Here is a 17,910-nt window from a genome sequence, read left to right as displayed (position 1 = left end):
GGGTTGAAAACCGAAGGACCCCTATAGGGAGTGTTGGAGTCAGGGAGCTACAATTCCAGGTCCAGGCAAGTGTCTTCACCAGCCCCAGCCTTGGGGTACTCACCTCTGATGTGGTATGGGAATAGCAAGAGTCCCGACTGTCCCGGGTGTCCCGGGTGAGGATCAAATGAGGAAGATGTGTTGGGCACTGAGTGTGGTAGCTGGCCTTTGGAAAGCTCTCCAGAAATGGCAATTATGGCTTTTGTTGAGATTATGATGATTGTTAGTTATAATGATTGGGGTGGTCAGAGATTTCAGTGCTCCTAGGAAGACCTGGTGGCTGCTTTGGCCTCATGTTCTGCCCAGAATACCAAGCACTGGGGCCTTACCTCTTTACACGAGGATATGGTAATCCAGTTTGCCCAGGACTCTCCTTGTTTTAGCACTGAGGGTCCCTCATGCCAGGACACCCCTCAGTCCTAGGGAAACCAAAACAGCCGGTCACACTATCAAGGAGTCTCACTGGGAAGTAGAATCTTTCCAACGTACCTGGGAAGGTGAAGGCAAACCATACCACGTGCTGGCCAATGCCTGGGGCAGAGAGGTCCCGGTGATCAGCGGGCCCAGCCCAAGGCACGAGGACTACTCAAGAGCAGCATTGTTGGTTCTTACAGAGAGAGCTGGCCATGCTCAGTGTGAGGTCTGCGCCCAGCCAGGGCTGGAAAACGGGGGAAAGGAGGTTCCTGTGGACAATGGCTGAATTGTTCCTACTGAGAAAGCAGTCCGCCTGGAGCTGGCCCCAACTGTCAGAAAGAGGCCCAGAATAGAGACGTATTGTAAATCACAGGCTACGGGCCACATCAGGAGGGAGAAAGCTGCCTGCAGATGGACTAGAACATGTCTTCCACCTGCCCTGCCACCCCCAGCCAGATCCCCGTTCCTACCCCAGACCTTGGCAGAGCCCCCCAGGTGCTCTGAGCCCTGGGAAAGCTTTGGCTATGAGGCTGCTGCAAGGACAAGTTGGCTTCTCGGCCTGACTCTCCCCTGAGCATCCGTTCAAGTATAGCTGGGGCCTGTGGGCGTGGGAGGGCCCGAGTGCCTGGAGGAAAAAAAAATTTTTTTTTTTTTTGAGATGAAGCTTTGCTCTTGTTGCCCAGTCTGGAGCACAATGGCACAATCTCGGCTCACTGCAAGCTCCAATTCCCGGGTTCAAGCGATTCTCCTGCCTCAGCCTCCTGAGTAGCTGAGATTACAGGCACCTACCGCCATGCCCAGCTAATTTTTGTATATTTAGTAGAGACAGGATTTCACCATGTTGACCAGGCTGGTCTTGAACTCCTGACCTCAGGTGATCCACCTGCCTCAGCCTCCCAAAGTGCTGGGATTACAGGCATGAGCCACCACGCCTGATGGAAAATGTTTGAATTATGACTATCTCTCTGAATTACTGAGTGATAGAGCCATCGGGTGCACACTATTATTTCTGGGTGAGCAGGACCTCACTTTCTGTTCTTTGGGACTTGCAGTATCTGAATTTTTCTACTTCATTCCTTGGACTCCTCCCTCCCAAGGGAGGATGAGTTAGGACATGGTTTCCTTGCTTTCTGTTCCGAAACTATTCAATGAAAACTCCAAAAAAAAAAGAAAAGAAAACTCCTTGACATCCTCGTAATACCAGTCCAAGCAGTGTTACCGATGGTTACCCATGGTTACCAAGGTTACTGAAGTTACTGAGGCTGTGAGACTTGCAGTGACCCTGTAGCATGGGTATCATTATCTCCCACGAACAGTTTACTCAGTAAACTGAGGCTCAGGGATGTTTAGTGATTTCCCTGAGGTTTTATAGCTTGTGAAGCCAGAGCAGTATTTAAAGCAAGGTCCCTCTGACGTTGTAAGCCATAACCACTCAGGGAAGCACCCTTAGTGAAATTTATAACCAGGCTCTAATTGGGCACATTGTCCCACAGGAGGAGCCATCCCAAGCCCTGGCTTTGTGGCTCATCCACTTATTTCACACATTTTAATCAAGTACCTGGTTTGTACCAGGCTATTCTGGTTACGTGTTCTAACCCTCGAGCACCTCATCGTTAACCATTATCATTGTCTTTGAAAGCAGTAAGCTGAGACTGATTCTGCCCTTCCAGCTCTACAGGGCATAAAGAAATTCCTTCTGGAACTGCATAGGGTCCTCTCTCCATGCCTTTACCCATGCAAGTATCTCCTCTCCCACCACACCCATTTCTGCCACCCCTCGAGGGCATCTCAAAGGCTGCCTTTCTCTGCTCAAATGCTTCCCATCCTGCCTCCTCTGCCCTCCCCACCCCAAGTAACCAGATGATCTCACCTATAGCTGCCGTTATGCTTCCCACATCCGCTCCATCTTATCAACAGCTGAGCACTGCTCTGAGACAGAGAGGCTGCATCTAGACCACCTCTGTCTCCCCGAAGGTCCTTGCCCAATTCATGTGCTCTCGATCTGCCTGAAAACTCCCCCTTAGCCTCTCCCACAGGGAGCGTTGTGAAAGCCACCGGTTCTTTCAGAAGATATTTGTTAAACAAGACCATGTGCCAGGCAAGCCCTGGGCCCCACTGGGCCTGTCCCTACCCTCGCACAGGTCAACTACATTTAAAAAGGCCATGATGAGGCCAGCTGCGGTGGCTCACACCTGTAATCCCAGCCCTTTGGGAGGCCAAGGCAGGCAAATCACTTGAGGCAAGGAGTTCAAGACCAGCCTGGCCAAGATGGTAACGAAACCCTGTCTCGGCTAAAAATACAAAACTTAGCCAGAAGTGGTGGTGTGTGCCTGTAATCCCAGCTATTTAGGAGGCTGAGGCAGGAGAATCGCTTGAACCCCAGAGGCAGAGGTTGCAGTGAGCCAAGATCATACCACTGCACTACAGCTTGGGCGACAGAGTGAGACTCTGTCTCAAATCAATCCATCAATCAATCAATCAATAAAAAGGCTGTGATGGAGATGGCAGGGGGCTGTGGGAGCTCCAAACAGATCCCCTGGCTTTGTCTCTGGGGTATCTGGGCCGGATTGTTGCAAGTGACACAAACCAAGGCCTGAAGGAAGAAGGGGCACAATTGTTTCAGGCAGAGGGAACAGCACAAGTCAAAGTGGGAGCTTTCAGTGGGGCAGGAGCACTGGGGGGACCTGCCTTTCCTCCCAGCCACAAAAATGGACAGCCCGTTCACTGGCCTTGGCTTCCATGATATGGAGGGGAATTCTGGGTACTAATGGGCTCATAAAAATATGTTGTATTTTTGCAAACAGAATGAGAGCTTGGGATTCAGAATTAGACTTGAATCTGAGTCCCAGCTCAGCTCGGCTATTTACTGGGTCTCTGACTTTGGACAAGTCACTTCGCCTTTCTGAGATCGGTTTCCTCATCTGTGAAATGGAAACAATTGCATCCTTCCCTGACACCACTAACTGCTCTGCTGGCAATTTCTTACGTGCCATTCACGAGAGAGCTTGCTCATTTTGTAGACGGGGAAGCCAGAGCCGGAGAGGGTGACCGTCTGACGCAGCGCCACGCAGCCAGCACACAGCGCTGAGACAATGGCGATGACCTAGCCATGGCCATTCTGGTGGCATTTCTGCTTGTGCTTTTCTCTCTGTCTAGAGGACAAGTTACGTTGCCCTTTTGTCCCCATCAGTGATCCCACCCCACCGACCTCTTTCTGATGCAAGCGAGGGTCTGACGTTGGTCCCTTTCCCTCCAGACCCGTTCTTCGGCCAACGCTACATCCACATCCTGGGCCGGCGGAAGCTCTACCACGTGGTCAAGTACACGGGTGGCTCCGCGGAGCTGCTGTTCTTCGTGGAAGGCCTCTGCTTCCCCGATGAGGGCTTCTCAGGCCTGGTCTCCATCCATGTCAGCCTGCTGGAGTACATGGCCCAGGTGAGGGCTCCAGACCTCCACCACAGGCGGCTTCCCCTGGGGGCCAGCGTGGGGCTCCTACCAGTGGGCCATTCCTAGGCGCCCACGCTGTGCTCCAACCCCTCAAAGCACCAAGGGGGTGGGTCCAGGATAGGAGACCTTGATGCCCCCTGCAAAGCCAGCATGTGGCTGCCAGGGTCCTCTGAGCCATGCTCCTGGGATCAGTCTCCTTGCTACTCCTGCTCCCCACAGATTCCCTAGGGGCAATGTTTTCTGACACACTCCACGCCTGTGCCCTGGCCTGCTCTGCTCCCTGCCTAGGTCTAAGGCCCAGAGTCCTGATGGTTAGCACAAGGAGCCACCTGGGTGGGGTTGGCTGACCACCACTGCATGCCTTGTACTTCCTGCCCTTGTCTGACCCCTCCTTCAACTGTGGGTTATACCAACTCTGACCACAGGCTGAACCCCAAATCCCAGCTTCACGTTATGCCCTACCCTGGGACCAGGCATCTCAGCCAGCTTTGCTCTTGCTTTGGGGAGAAGCTGGTTGAGAAGAAGTCCTGTACCTCTAGAGAAGCCCTCTTACTGAGTGCCTGTTCTGCCCACGAGAACCTCTCACCACAAAACCTTTCGCCCCCAGACCCTAGCATCTCAGGCCCACCCTGTTTCACTCAGAAAAAGAGAAGGGACCTGGCTGCTCTCCCAGACACAGGAGCCCCTCATTTTTATCCCTGGGCCACTTTGGGACAGGATACAACGGGTGCTACAGAAGGGTGAGGCTGGAGCTAGCTGAGACGTGTGAGAATGAGCCCTGGCAGCAGACTGCCCAGGTTCAAATCCCAGTTTAACCACCACGAGAGCCTGGGCAAGTGAATTCAACTCCCTTGGTTTAGGGTCATTTGCCTTAGTTTCTCCATCTGTAAGACAGAAAGTCCAAAAGCATCTGCCGCCTGGGGAGGTTGTGAGCATCTAAACTTGTAAAGTCCTACTTACAAAGCACCCTCAAGCTCAAGGGAAGTGGAAAAGGCAAAGCTAATGGGTAGGGGGTGGGGATGGGGCTTCTTATTGTACCCGGGCCCAGGGCAGCCCAACCCCCAGGCTCTCTCAGACAGACCCCTCCGGTGGGCACCTGCTCAAAAGGCAGACCAGGGCAAGAAAGGCAAGCTGTGCAACAGGCCCCCCACCCCTCCCCACAAGAATGGGGTCCACTTCCTGTAGCTTTTGAAAGCCAGCCCCACAAAGGAACCCTGGAATCACACGTCACTTTCCCTCAGGTTCTGGGCAAGCTGCTTGACCATTCCTTAAAACAAAACAGCCTGGCCGGGCACGGTGGTTCACACCTGTAATCCCAGCACTTTGGGAGGCCAAGGCAGGCAGATCACTTACGGTCAGGAGTTCGAGACCAGCCTGGCCAACATGGTGAAACCCCATCTCTACTAAAAATACAAATATTAGCTGGGCATGGTGGTGAATGCCTGTAATCCTAGCTACTCGAGAGGCTGAGACAGGAGAATCGCTTGAACCCAGGAGGCAGAGGTTGCAGTGAGCTGAGATTGTGCCTCTGCACTCCAGCCTGGGCAACAGAGCAAGACTCCATCTCAAAAAAAAAAAAAAAGTCTGGACATAGCAAAACTGACCCAAAACAACATTAATATGCTCACAGATAAGGGCAAGATGCCCAGGGCAAAAACAGAGGAAGGCGGGGGCTGGCTCAACTGCTATGTGGGCCAATTTCAGGAAGAGAAGTTTGATGGGACAAGATAGGACAATGGCTGCATGTGAACTCAGCAGCTGACTGCCTGGGTGTAAAGCCTGGCTCTACCACTTACCAACCATGTGACCTTGGGTGGGTAACAGCCCTGTGACTCAGTTTCCCCATCTGAAAAGTGAGGATCATGCAGTATCTACCTCCTGCGGTGGTCAGAAGGCAGAAATGAATTGGCACATGTAAAAGTACTTAGCACAGGCTAGGTGCACAGTGAGCACTCAGGAAATGTATTCATTGTCATCAGTTTCACCCACTTTGGAAGGCAGGTGAGGAAAGCACCCTGACAAGACATTTTGATCCCCACACCTTGTCTCTCACACCCAGGACATTCCCCTGACGCCCATCTTCACAGACACCGTGATATTCCGGATTGCTCCGTGGATCATGACACCCAACATCCTGCCTCCCGTGTCGGTGTTTGTGTGCTGGTAAGGGGTGACCCCAGCCCGGAGAGGCAGCGTGGCAGAGTGGCCAAGAGCCGGGTCAGATGGACTTGAGTCTAGTTCCCGGCCCCGTCGCTTACCACTGTGTGACCTTGAACAACTCTCTTGGCCTCTCTGAAATGCCCACATCATAGAGTCACTGTGAGGATTAAATCAGACGAAGCAGGCAAAGCATTTATCCAAGGTCCAGCACACAGGGTATACTCTAAAAATAATAGCTGCCATTCTGTTCTCTTGCTTAACCCCCTACCATGCAGTTGGCAACCTCTTATGAAGTGGAAATGCAGCAGAAATGCAGCTCATCTGACTCATTCATTAAACAGACTTTTATTGAGCACTTATTATGCACTAGGTCCACAGCAGCAAGATGAGAACCGAGAAAAAAAGTGCCTACAGTTAGATGACTGCTAACCCCAAAAGGGACCCCTGGAGTCCTCACATCCATCCCATCTTCATGCCAGGCACAGCTCTTATTTGAAAATCTATGAAGTCAGAGGTGTGAGGCATTGGGACAGGTGGGGGTGAGAGTTCCCCTCCTCATTTTATTTGTTCATGATCTTGACAAATGCCACATGAGTGGGTGGGTTTACTTGGCCTTTGATTCCAGTGGCCTTTCTAAAGGTGGCCGTGAGCACAGGTGTGGACTGGTCTGCCCAGCACAGTCCAGAGATACCAGCTGCTGTCACCATCTCAGGGAGATGACTCTGGCCCCTCCTCACCCTTTCTCCTGGCCTCCCCTTCTTCCCCCAACTTCTCAGCATGAAGGATAATTACCTATTCCTGAAAGAGGTGAAGAACCTGGTGGAGAAAACCAACTGTGAGCTGAAGGTCTGCTTCCAGTACGTAAACCGAGGCGATCGCTGGATCCAGGTGAGGAGCCCACGTCCAGGCTAGGAAAGACAAAGCCTCGGGGTCAGGCAAAGAAGAGCCGGCTTCATGTAAACCGCCTGGCACCCAGCAGCTCCGTAGCTGGGACTCTTCTCTCAGCTCATATCTGCACATGCGCACAAAGACATGAACATGCAAGGCAGGGCACTGCAGTGCTGCTTCTTATAGTAGCAAAAGATTGCAAAGCAGCCTAAACGTCCATCCGTGCAGGACTGAGTAACAGGCTTCCCAGGAGTTCTGTGCAACCGCTAAAAAGGATGAAGCCAATCTCTTAATATGGATACAGGATGTGCTTCAAGTTAAGTTGTTACTTGAAGGAAAACATATTCAGGATGCTGCTTGCTGTTCATGTGTTTTTTGTTTTGTTTTGTTTGTTTTGTTTTGTTTGAGATGGGGTCTCGCTCTGTCACCCAGGCTGGAGTGCAGTGGCATGGTCTTGGCTCATTGCAACCTCCACTTTCCAGGCTCAAGCAATCCTTCCACCTCAGCCTCCCAAGTAGCTAGGACTACAAATATGCACCACCACGCCTGGCTATAGGTTTTTGTTTTTGTTTTTTTTTTTTTTTGAGACGGAGTTTCATTCTTGTTACCCAGGCTGGAGTGCAATGGCGCGATCTCGGCTCACCGCAACCTCCGCCTCCTGGGTTCAGGCAATTCTCCTGCCTCAGCCTCCTGAGTAGCTGGGATTATAGGCACGCACCACCATGCCCAGCTAATTTTTTGTATTTTTAGTAGAGACGGGGTTTCACCACATTGATCAGGATGGTCTCGATCTCTTGACCTCGTGATCCACCCGCCTCGGCCTTCCAAAGTGCTGGGATTACAGGCGTGAGCCACCGCTCCCGGCCCCTGGCTATTATTTTTTAAAATGAGGTCTTGGTCAGCCATGATGGCTCATGCCTGTAATCCCAGCACTTTGGGAGGCTGAAGTGGGAGGATTTCCTGCGGCCAAGAATTCAAGACAAGCTTGGGCAACATAGCAAGACCCTGTCTCTACAACAAGTTTTAAAATTAGCCTGGCATGGTAGTGCATAGCTGTAGTCCTAGCTACTCAAAGACTGAGGCAGGAGGATTGCTTAAGCCCAGGAGTTTGAGGCTGCAGTGGGTCATAATCACGGCACTGCACTTCAGCCTGGACAAGAGAGGGAGACTCTGTTTCAAAACAAAAAAATGGGGCTGGGCACAGTGACTCATGCCTGTAATCCCAGCAGTTTGGGAGACTGAGGCAGGTGGATCACCTGAGGTTGGGGATTTGGGACCATCCTGACCAACATGGAGAAATCCTGTCTCTACTAAAAATACAAAATTAGCCGGGCATGGTGGCGCATGCCTGTAATCCCAGCTACTCCAGGGTCTGAGGCAAGAGAATCGCTTGAACCCAGGAGGCGGAGGCTCCGGTGAGCCAAGATTGGGCCATTACACTCCAACCTGGGCAACAAGAGCGAAACTCCGTCTCAAAAAAAAATGGGGTTGATATCGGTAAGAAATCTGCTTATGATGTGCAAAGACTGCCTGTGGACAGTTATGCTGCCATCATCGGTGAGAGGGAAGGAGGATGGGCCACCAGGGGATGGGAACAATATAGCCATTCTTCTCCTTTGTGCTCTTGTGTTTCTTGAGTTTTCTGCCCATGCACACAAATTGTCCCTTGGGCTTGTCTCACAGCTCTCCTTGGTGTCCCTGCAGGATGAAATTGAGTTTGGCTACATCGAGGCCCCCCACAAAGGCTTCCCTGTGGTGCTGGACTCCCCCCGAGATGGAAACCTAAAGGATTTCCCTGTGAAGCAGCTCCTGGTAAGATGCTGAGGGCCACTTGGGGGTGGAGGATGATCCTGGAGACTCTCACAAGACAGAGTGGTCAGGAGACCTTGGGCCACCTTCACACATTTGTCTGCTGCCCGGAGCCTCTGCTTCTCCTCTGCAAAATGGATCATTTGGGATAGCTGCCTCTGAGGTCCTTTCCTGCTCTGATAACTGATGTTTTTCCAAAAACGTGGAGAGTTTTCTAGTGGGAAATGGGAACTAAGGGAAATAGGGTAAGACCTAGTTCCAGAGGCTCTGGCCCCTGCTGCTGCCCTTCCCCTCCAAATTGCAGCAAAGTGAGTTAAGTAAGTTTCAAAGAGGGAAAAACATAGTTATGCAATTGTCAAAAATCATGGTTCCAACTTCCAAGTTCATCAGGACCTTGAGGCTATGGTTTTCAGGGTGTGTGTGTGTGTGTGTGTGTGTGTGTGTATGTGTGTGTGTGTGTTTGGTTTCGTTTTGTTTTGTTTTTTTCTGAGATGGAATCTTCCTCTGTCGCCCAGGCTGCAGTGCAGTGGCGTGATCTTGGCTCACTGCAACCCCATCTCCCAAGTTCAAGCGATTCTCCTGCCTCGGCCTCCCAAGTAGCTGGGATTACAGGCATCCTCCACCACTCCCAGCTAATTACTATATTTTTAGTAGAGACAGGGTTTCACCATGTTGGACAGGCTGGTCTCCAACTCCTGACCTCAGGCGATCTGCCCGTCTCAGGCTCTTAGAGTGCTGGGATTACAAGCATGAGCCACTGCGCCCAGCCATGTTTGTTTGTTTTTTAAGCCATCTGACTCCTCCAATTCTGGAAGCCATTCTCACTCCCCTTTTAGGCCCTCAACAACCTAGTGTGCAAGGGCAGAAACGAAATCAATCTTTCTTTTGTCTTCACTCTTCTGCCCTGAACAGGCTGGAGGAGGTTTGAACAGGGCATGAAACAAGAGACTGGAGTAGGTCAGGGGACTTTTCCCAAGGTCACATGCAGGACAGTGTCCCTGTTAGACACCAGGGCTGCCCAGAGCAGACCCTGTGCCAGGTTCACACAGACCCTGTGCCAGGTTCTGCCCCACATTCCTTGCCCAATGCCCGGTTCACAAGGAGATACCACAGCCAATGGTGTCAGTGCAGAGCTTTGGAATGTCAGAGGGGCCAGGTCTTGAGTCCTGATTGCACCTCTTAGCAGCCATGCCACCGTGGGCAAGCAATTACCTTCCACGAGCCTCAGTTTCCTCACCTGTAAAATGGGGATAGAAATGGTATCAGTCTCACAGAATGTTGTGAAGACTGAAGGCGTTATATAAGGCATCAGTGTCGTGGCTGATATAATTACCATTATTAGCTGTTGTTATGGCTGTCACTCCCTGGCCCTGTCTTCAGTGAGCTTTCCCTAACACTATGATGAGTAGAGCCAAACCCACCACTAGCAGCGGTTGCCGCAGGCATGAGAAGCAAGGCCTTTCCAGGTCAGCACCTGCCTTCAGTATTCCAGGCTGGCCTGGTTCCAAGGCCCCAGGCCTCACGGTTCCTTGAGGCCCAGGCCAGGCCTGGCTTTGTACTGCATGCCTGTACGGTGCTGCAGAGCCCCAGCACCCCAGCCTCAGCAAGCTCCCACGTTGCCAGCTGGGGCCCCAAGGTAAGAAAGCGCTAAGCTACTACCATCCACCCCATGGGCTCAACTGTCCCGTAAGCCTTTCAGCTGAGCCAGAATAAGCCACATCCTCCCACTCCACTGGATTTTGTCAGGCAAGCTTCAATCCAACCCCCGTGCTAGCTCCCAAACAAGTCCCCTGCATTTGTTCCCCAAAAGCCATGGAAGGAATCTTAAAATTCAGGGGCAGATGGGGTTATATCTTGTGCGCTAATTCCAGTTTTTTTGGAGGTCTGAGTGAAGAAGGGTTCTGAGGCTTCCTCTGGGCTCAGTGGCAAGCCTGGCAGGTTGAGAGTGGGTTGAGAGGGCATGTATCTTCATAGCTGCCATTTGTGCATGTATTGGTCAGCTTCACCAGGTAAGGCCACACTAACAAACCAAGCCAAAATCTCCATGACGGACAACAGCAAAGGCCTGTTTCTTGCTGGCCTTCCATGTTGATTGCTGCGTGGTGGTCTGCCGCTCTGCTTCCTTATGCCTTCCTCACTCTAGTGCTCAAGCTGCCAGAGCAGCCCCAGTTTGGGAAATGCCATTCTCCTAGCACAGGGAGAAGTCCAAGAGTTGGCAGACACATGCAGGGGCTCCTATGGCTTCTGCTGTTAACTGGCATGCATCCCTTCTGCTCACATTTCATTGGCCAAAGCAAGTCACGTGACCAAGTCTCACACTGGGCAGGGAAGTATATTCGTTTTGCAGGAAGATACCAGAAGTCAGATGTCAATGGGTCAGGATGCAAAATTCTGTTACTGTGCAGAGGGTAGCAAATCTCTGGGAATAATAATACAAGCTGCCACCCTTCCTCGGGTTTCCTAATCTGGTACTTCTTTTATAGATGGGGAAATGGGCCAGAGCGCGGTGGCTCATGCTTGTAATCCCAGCACTTTGGGAGGCTGAGGCAGGCGGATCACTTGAGGTCAGGAGTTCGAGACTAGCCTGGGCAACACAGTGAAACCCCGTCTCTACTAAAAATACAAAAATGAGCCGAGTGTGGTAGTGTGTGCCTATAATCCCAGCCACTTGAGAGGCTGAGGCAGGAGATCACTTGAACTCTGGAGGCAGAGGTTGTAGTGAGCTGAGATCGCACCACTACACTCCAGCCTGGGTGACAGAGCAAGACTCCGTCTCAAAAAAAAAAAAAAAAACAGATGGGGAAACTGAAAGTCCATAATGTACAATGTGGACTAATCCTGAAATCACCAATATGTATCTGTGCTGGGGAAACAGAGGCACATGCAGATGCCACACACTCACACCCACACTCACACTTGCATTCTCTCTTACAAACTCACGTTCTCACTCACGCTGTCACACTTACACCAAGATGCTCACACACACAGCCTCCCCAGGCCCAGGCCCAGGCCCCTGCTCTTTGGTAATCATAAGAAGACCATGGGCAAACCTCCTGGGTACCCACAGACCCAAACTGAAGGTAGTGAAAGAGGGTGGCTGGCTTGGGGACTGAGGGACCTGGCTGCAGAAGATTAATGCAGGTGTGTGCCCTCTGCCTAGGGCCCAGATTTTGGCTACGTGACCCGGGAGCCCCTCTTTGAGACTGTCACCAGCCTTGACTCATTTGGAAACCTGGAGGTCAGTCCCCCAGTAACCGTGAACGGCAAGACATACCCCCTCGGCCGCATCCTCATCGGGAGCAGCTTTCCTCTGTAAGAGAAGCCAGGCTGGGGCTCGGGGCTGTGGGAGTGGGGAGGTCACTGTTTCTCTTTCGGGGTGGCCTGGGTTGCTCACACATGGAGCAAGTGGCTGGGAGAATTCTTCCCTCCCACAACTTCCTGTTAAGAGACCAACACTCTTGGAAAGAAAATCAAGTTAGCCTTTACATCTTCATGTGAATTAGGATCTAATATATAAACAAACAGACAACTGTCTTCCCCAAATGGAAAGGTGTATAATGAGATTATAAATCAGCTGGTTGGCCGGACACGGTGGCTCTCGTCTATAATCCCAACACTTTGGGAGACAGAGGTGGGTGGATCATGAGGTCAGGAGTTCGAGACCAGACGGGCCAACATGGTGAAACCCCGTCTCTACTAAAATTACAAAAATTAGCAAGGTTGTGGTGGCACAGGCCTGTAGTCTCAGCTACTCAGGATGTTGAGGCAGGAGAATCACTTGAATCTGGGAGGTGAAGGTTGCAGTGAGCCAAGATCACGCCACTGCACTCCAGCCTGGGCAACATAGAAAGACTCCATCCCAGGGGGAAAAAAAAGATTGAAGTGAGTAGAAGTTAATGTAGCAAAGAGGCACGCAGATGAGGGCGAATTTTGGAGCCCTCCTGTGCCCTAGCCCCCTCCAGCAGGATGGGCAGGACTCCCAAGCAGAGAAGGTGGCCTCCCCATGGTCACTGACACCCTCAAGGGCTGAAGCCCAGGCTCTCTGCCCTTCACACGGGCCGCGGCTGCAACTAACACCTACCTCTTTCCCCTTGGACTCAAACACCTTCCTGCCTGTGTCAGAGTCTCTTAGTCCAGCCCAGTCATCGGGACTGGGACTTCTCTGCTGATGCCACTCTGGGTCCGGGGTGGATTCCAGAGACCACACTCCTCTTGCAGGCCCTCTGGTGAGGCGAGTAACCTTCTGAAATTCCTCTTCCTCCCTCCGCCAGGTCTGGTGGTCGGAGGATGACCAAGGTGGTGCGTGACTTCCTGAAGGCCCAGCAGGTGCAGGCGCCCGTGGAACTCTACTCGGACTGGCTGACTGTGGGCCATGTGGATGAGTTCATGACCTTTGTCCCCATCCCCGGCACAAAGGTGAGCTAGCCCCCGGAGGCTGAAGTGAATAGGATAAGGGCAAACCCATATCTTACCAGCCCCAGCAGAGAGTGAGAGCTAGAGGAACGGGACAGCATAGAGGAAGGAGGAAGTAGGCTGAAGCTGGTTTGCATGTTGTTGCTGTGGCAGGTAAAATTTTAACTCACTAAATCCAAAGTAGTAGCATTTCAACATGTAATCAACCTAAAAATTATTAACAAGGGATTTAAATTCTTTTCTCATACTAAATCTTCAAAATCTGGCAAGGATTTTACTCGTATTGTACATCTCAATTCAGACTAGCCACATCTCAAGTGTTCAATGGCTGCTGTGTTGGCGGTAACGCTCTAGAGAGAAACAGGGTATGTGCCTGTGGCACTGGAGAGAGGTGCTCTCATTTTCTTATGGGCACAACTTCATACCCTGGAAATTCTCTGCAAATTACCTGGCTGCTTGGCAACTTGGAGAAGTCCTGTCCAAGGCGGCCTTTGGCTCTGAGCCTTGCCTTGGTGACATTGCTGAGGTAGAGGAAAGGTGAGAAACATTCCTCTGAAACAGAGAACACTGTTCCGTGCAGCCTTTACCACTCGGTGTGGGAGGCCCGACGCAACGTGCAGGCAAGGCACTGGGTCCTGGGTACAAGGCCTCCCCGTGCTCCTTGGGTGCCTTCCCGCTGTGACCCTGTCGCTCTGGACTGTCTCTTGCAGAAATTCCTGCTGCTCATGGCCAGCACTGCAGCCTGCTACAAGCTCTTCCGAGAGAAGCAGAAGGATGGCCATGGAGAGGCCATCATGTTCAAAGGTGAGTGGCCACAGGGCCTTGGCAGGAACTGGCGAGCTGGAGGCCCCAGAGAGACCCTCGGGAGGATGGGGCAGATGAGCACTTTGTCCCTGAGCACCCAGCTCCACTTCCCTGGGCGTCTGGCCTGATCCGGGTTTGTGAGGTTGCTGTGGTGGGAAGCAGCTCTGGTCTCCTGTGACCCTCGCTGTGGTCAGGTAAACCGTGAGCTGCCCACAGCTCCTTAGTGTCACCAGCAGTTCACAGCGGAGCTTCAGGACCTAGTGTGTACTTTAAATGGCACCAGACCCAGAGGAGGGTTAAATGCTTGAAAACCGACACATGGCTGGGTCTGGTGGTTTATGCCTACAATCCCAACACCTTGGGAGGTTGAAGCAGGAGGATCGCTTGAGGCCAGGAGTTCGAGACCAATCTGGGCAACATAGTGAGAGCCCCATCCCTATAATTAAAAAAAAAAAATTTTTTTTTTGATAGTTTCACTCTTGTTGCCCAGGCAGGAGTGCAAAGGCGCAATCTCTGCTCACTACAACCTCTGCCTCCTGGGTTCAAGTGATTCTCTTGCCTCAGCCTCCCAAGTAGCTAGGATTACAGGCTTGTGCCACCATGCCCAGCTAATTTTTTGTATTTAGTAGAGACAGGGTTTCACCACGTTGGTCAGGCTGGTCTCGAACTCCAGACCTCAGATGATCCACTCGCCTTGGCCTCCCAAAGTGCTGGGATTATAGCTGTGAGACACTGCGCCCAGCCTCTCTATAATAAATATTTTGAAAAAGAAAAAGAAAAGAAAACTGATGTGCAATCTGCATTCAAGAAGCTTGTATTTTAAAGAGAGATAGAAAAATAGATACAATTTAGGGACAGGAAGAAAAGTGGACTCTGGTGAGCAAAAGGCATGGTCAGACACTGTTGCTGCCAGACCAGGAGTGAGACATTATCTTCTACATTTAGACATTCATATAATTGGGACAGACATAGACAGAGAGAGGTTTGCATTTGAATTAATCATGGAAAGAGGGAAAGATGATCAGGTGGAGACAGCCAGCCAGGTTAGAGACACCGTGTCGATTCCTCGTACTTTTTTTTCTTCTTTTTCAACTTCTATTTTAGATTTAGGGGGTACCCGTGCAGGTTTGTTACCTGGGTGTATTGTGTGATTTGTCGTATGAATGATCCCACCACCCAAGTCCAGAGCATTGTGGCCAACGGTTAGTTGTTCAACTCTTTCCCTCCTCTGTCCCTCCCGACTCTAGCAGTCCCCAATGTCTCCTGCTGCCATCCCTACTTCCAATACCTTTTTCATTGTGATAAAATATACCTACTCTGACACATTTGTCATTTTAACCATTTGTAAGGACACAGTTCCAGGACACTAAATACGTCTACAATGCTGACTAACCATCAACAGTCTCTATATCCATTATACATTTTTTTCTTCAGTTACTTTTGTCACTTTCAGGTTGGTATCCATAATGTATCTCATGCCTGAAAGCCTGAGTTCCTGCAGCTGGGTGATACTTACATGACTGCCCCCCAGATCCAAAGACAGTGTTCCTGTCACTGGTGTCTAGGACAGACAAGATGAATTTAACACCACTACCCTTTTTTAATTCCCCACCGATGCGAAGTTTGTTCTCGGACTGGCAAGCTCGAGTCTCGACTTTCTGGAGGCTTCCTTTCTAATAGTAAAAAAACTCTCAAAAACTACCCATAGGATATAGGGACCATTATTTTTATATAAATGGGGTAAGCAGTGGTGTGGAAACAGCTTAGACACAGGGTCTGAGAGCCCCCAGACCTCTCTTTGTGTTTTAGAAAGAGAGTTAAAAAGAGAAATAGATAGAATACAGCTTGGGGACAGGAAGAAAAGTGGACTTGGATGGGCAAAAGGCATGGTCAGGCATCATCGTTGTCAGGCCAGGACTGAGACATTATCTGTTGGATTTAGACTTTCACATAATTGGGACAGACAGAGAGAGGGTGTGCAGATGCACAGTCAGCAGGACTAGAAGCACACAGGAGACCTGGGGAGGAAGGCGAACCAGGCGATGCCAAAGAACCACGCTCTCCACTGGACCAGAGCCCACAATGTGTGGGGAAAACACATCCCTTTAAAAGATGGTAAAAACTACAGACTTGCCCTCCAGAAAAATGCTTATAGGAACACGTCCCCTGAACTTGGATCAGTTTTAGAAAATCACAGATCCCCTAAAGTCTTCTGGCTCTACATGGACCCACCCTTCTGAGTCCCTAAGCCTCAAAGATTACATCCAGCTTATAGCTGGGCATCTTTGCTGCTGTCCAGCTATAAATCTGAGAAGTGCAAACCCCTTAAGGCCAGGGGTTTGCCTCCCAGATGAGGCAAAAAAAAAAAAAAAAAAGGTTAAGAGCATAGGCTCTGGAATCAGACTCCCTGATCTGCAACCCAACTCTGCCACTTGCTAGATGCGAGACCTGGAACAAGTCATATAACTTCTCCGTGCCTCAGTTTCCTCATTTCTCAGGGTAGTAACTACCCCATGGAAATGTGGGAAGGATCCATGAGTTAATTCGATATAAAGCATTTAGAAAAATGTCATCCACATAGTAGGTGCTCATTGAGTGTTAGGCATTACTAATCAAACTGGAAGCCACATAAGCCATCACGTGATATGGGAGGCAGACACAGGCCACTCCAGGGCAGCAGCCAAGCTGAGGCAGCTCTGGAAAACAGAAGGGTGACCCCTCCAGCCATGCTGCTTCCACCACACTCATGCTGGTCAGCTGCTCATCCTTAGACGCAGGTTCTAGGTGAGAGAACCAGGGGGCTACTTGTGCCACCCCCAATCCCACTGGCCAGAGCGAGAGCAAGGCAGCTACCACCACTGTCCTGGCTCAGATGTCATGGTCAACCCTGGAGAAAAGAGTGTGTTGTGCCCTCCTCAAGCAAAGAGGGAGGGCTGATTTCCCCTGGGAGTGCCATCCTGTGATCCAGCCTGTCCCCAGCCCCATCTCCGCCATCCCAGTCCAGCAGTTAGCCCAGGGACTGGGGAGTCTTGGCAAAAGGGGAGCGCCCAGTGTGGGTATCTAAAGCTTGACCATTCCCTGTCCTTTAACCCCCACAGGCTTGGGTGGGATGAGCAGCAAGCGAATCACCATCAACAAGATCCTGTCCAACGAGAGCCTCGTGCAGGAGAACCTGTACTTCCAGGTGACGGTGGGGCAGCGGCGCAACTGGTGCTGGGATGCAGGGCCAGAGGGCCCCTGGGAGGGATGAGGCTCATGCCCTCACATCCTTGGGGCTCCCATAGACAATGGCCAAGGGCTTAGGGACTCCTGACCCAGAGCACAGCAGCACAGGGACGAGCCTCCACTGCCATTCAGCCAGCCTCCTTGCTTTGCTCCTGGGCTAAAGTCCCAGGGTTGAAGGAGTGACAAAGGTGATGTGCAGAGACTAGAGGCACACAGGAGACCTGAGGAGAAAGGTGAACCAGGAGACGCTAAAGAGCCACGCTCTCCGCTGGACCAGAGCCCACAACGTGTGGGGAAAGCACACCCCTTTAAAAGATGATCAAAGCCATAGACTTGCCCTCAGAAAAATGCTTATATGAACATATTCCCTGAACCTTGATCAGTTTCAGAAGATCACAGATCCCCAAAGTTTTCTGTCTCTGCATGGACCCTCTCTTCTGAGTCCCTAAGCCTCAAATGTTACATCTAGAAGTGGAAACCAGTCATATTTTATGAATTAAGTCTCTACGTATTTGCATGGGCATATTTAAGAGGACTAAGAAAAAAATCTTTAAAAGCAGAAAATAGCCGGGTGCAGTGGCTCATGCCTGTAATCCCAGCACTTTGGGAGGCCGAGGCAGGCGGATACCCTGAGGTCAGGAGTTTGAGACCAGCCTGACCAATATGGTGAAACCCTGTCTTAAAAAATAAAAAAAATAAAAAAATAAATAA

General features: G+C 51.1%; 1 protein-coding gene across 1 annotated transcript in view; it reads left to right on the top strand.

Annotated features, from left to right (window-relative positions):
* The window catches only part of PADI2 (peptidyl arginine deiminase 2), a 54,834-nt gene that overhangs the window by 28,444 nt on the left and 8,480 nt on the right, over window positions 1-17,910 (top strand). Inside the window, exons 7-14 of the mRNA XM_064363354.1 lie at window positions 3,710-3,888; window positions 5,960-6,063; window positions 6,837-6,948; window positions 8,653-8,760; window positions 11,918-12,069; window positions 13,029-13,173; window positions 13,881-13,974; window positions 17,073-17,158. Coding sequence (XP_064219424.1) covers window positions 3,710-3,888; window positions 5,960-6,063; window positions 6,837-6,948; window positions 8,653-8,760; window positions 11,918-12,069; window positions 13,029-13,173; window positions 13,881-13,974; window positions 17,073-17,158 — 980 coding nt within the window. The remainder of the gene's footprint in view (window positions 1-3,709; window positions 3,889-5,959; window positions 6,064-6,836; window positions 6,949-8,652; window positions 8,761-11,917; window positions 12,070-13,028; window positions 13,174-13,880; window positions 13,975-17,072; window positions 17,159-17,910) is intronic.

Source organism: Aotus nancymaae, unplaced genomic scaffold (assembly GCF_030222135.1).
Source record: "Aotus nancymaae isolate 86718 unplaced genomic scaffold, 86718_ANA_hifiasm-v0.15.2.pri h1tg000053l, whole genome shotgun sequence".
NCBI lineage: Eukaryota > Metazoa > Chordata > Mammalia > Primates > Aotidae > Aotus > Aotus nancymaae.
This window is presented reverse-complemented; position numbering and strand designations above follow the sequence as displayed.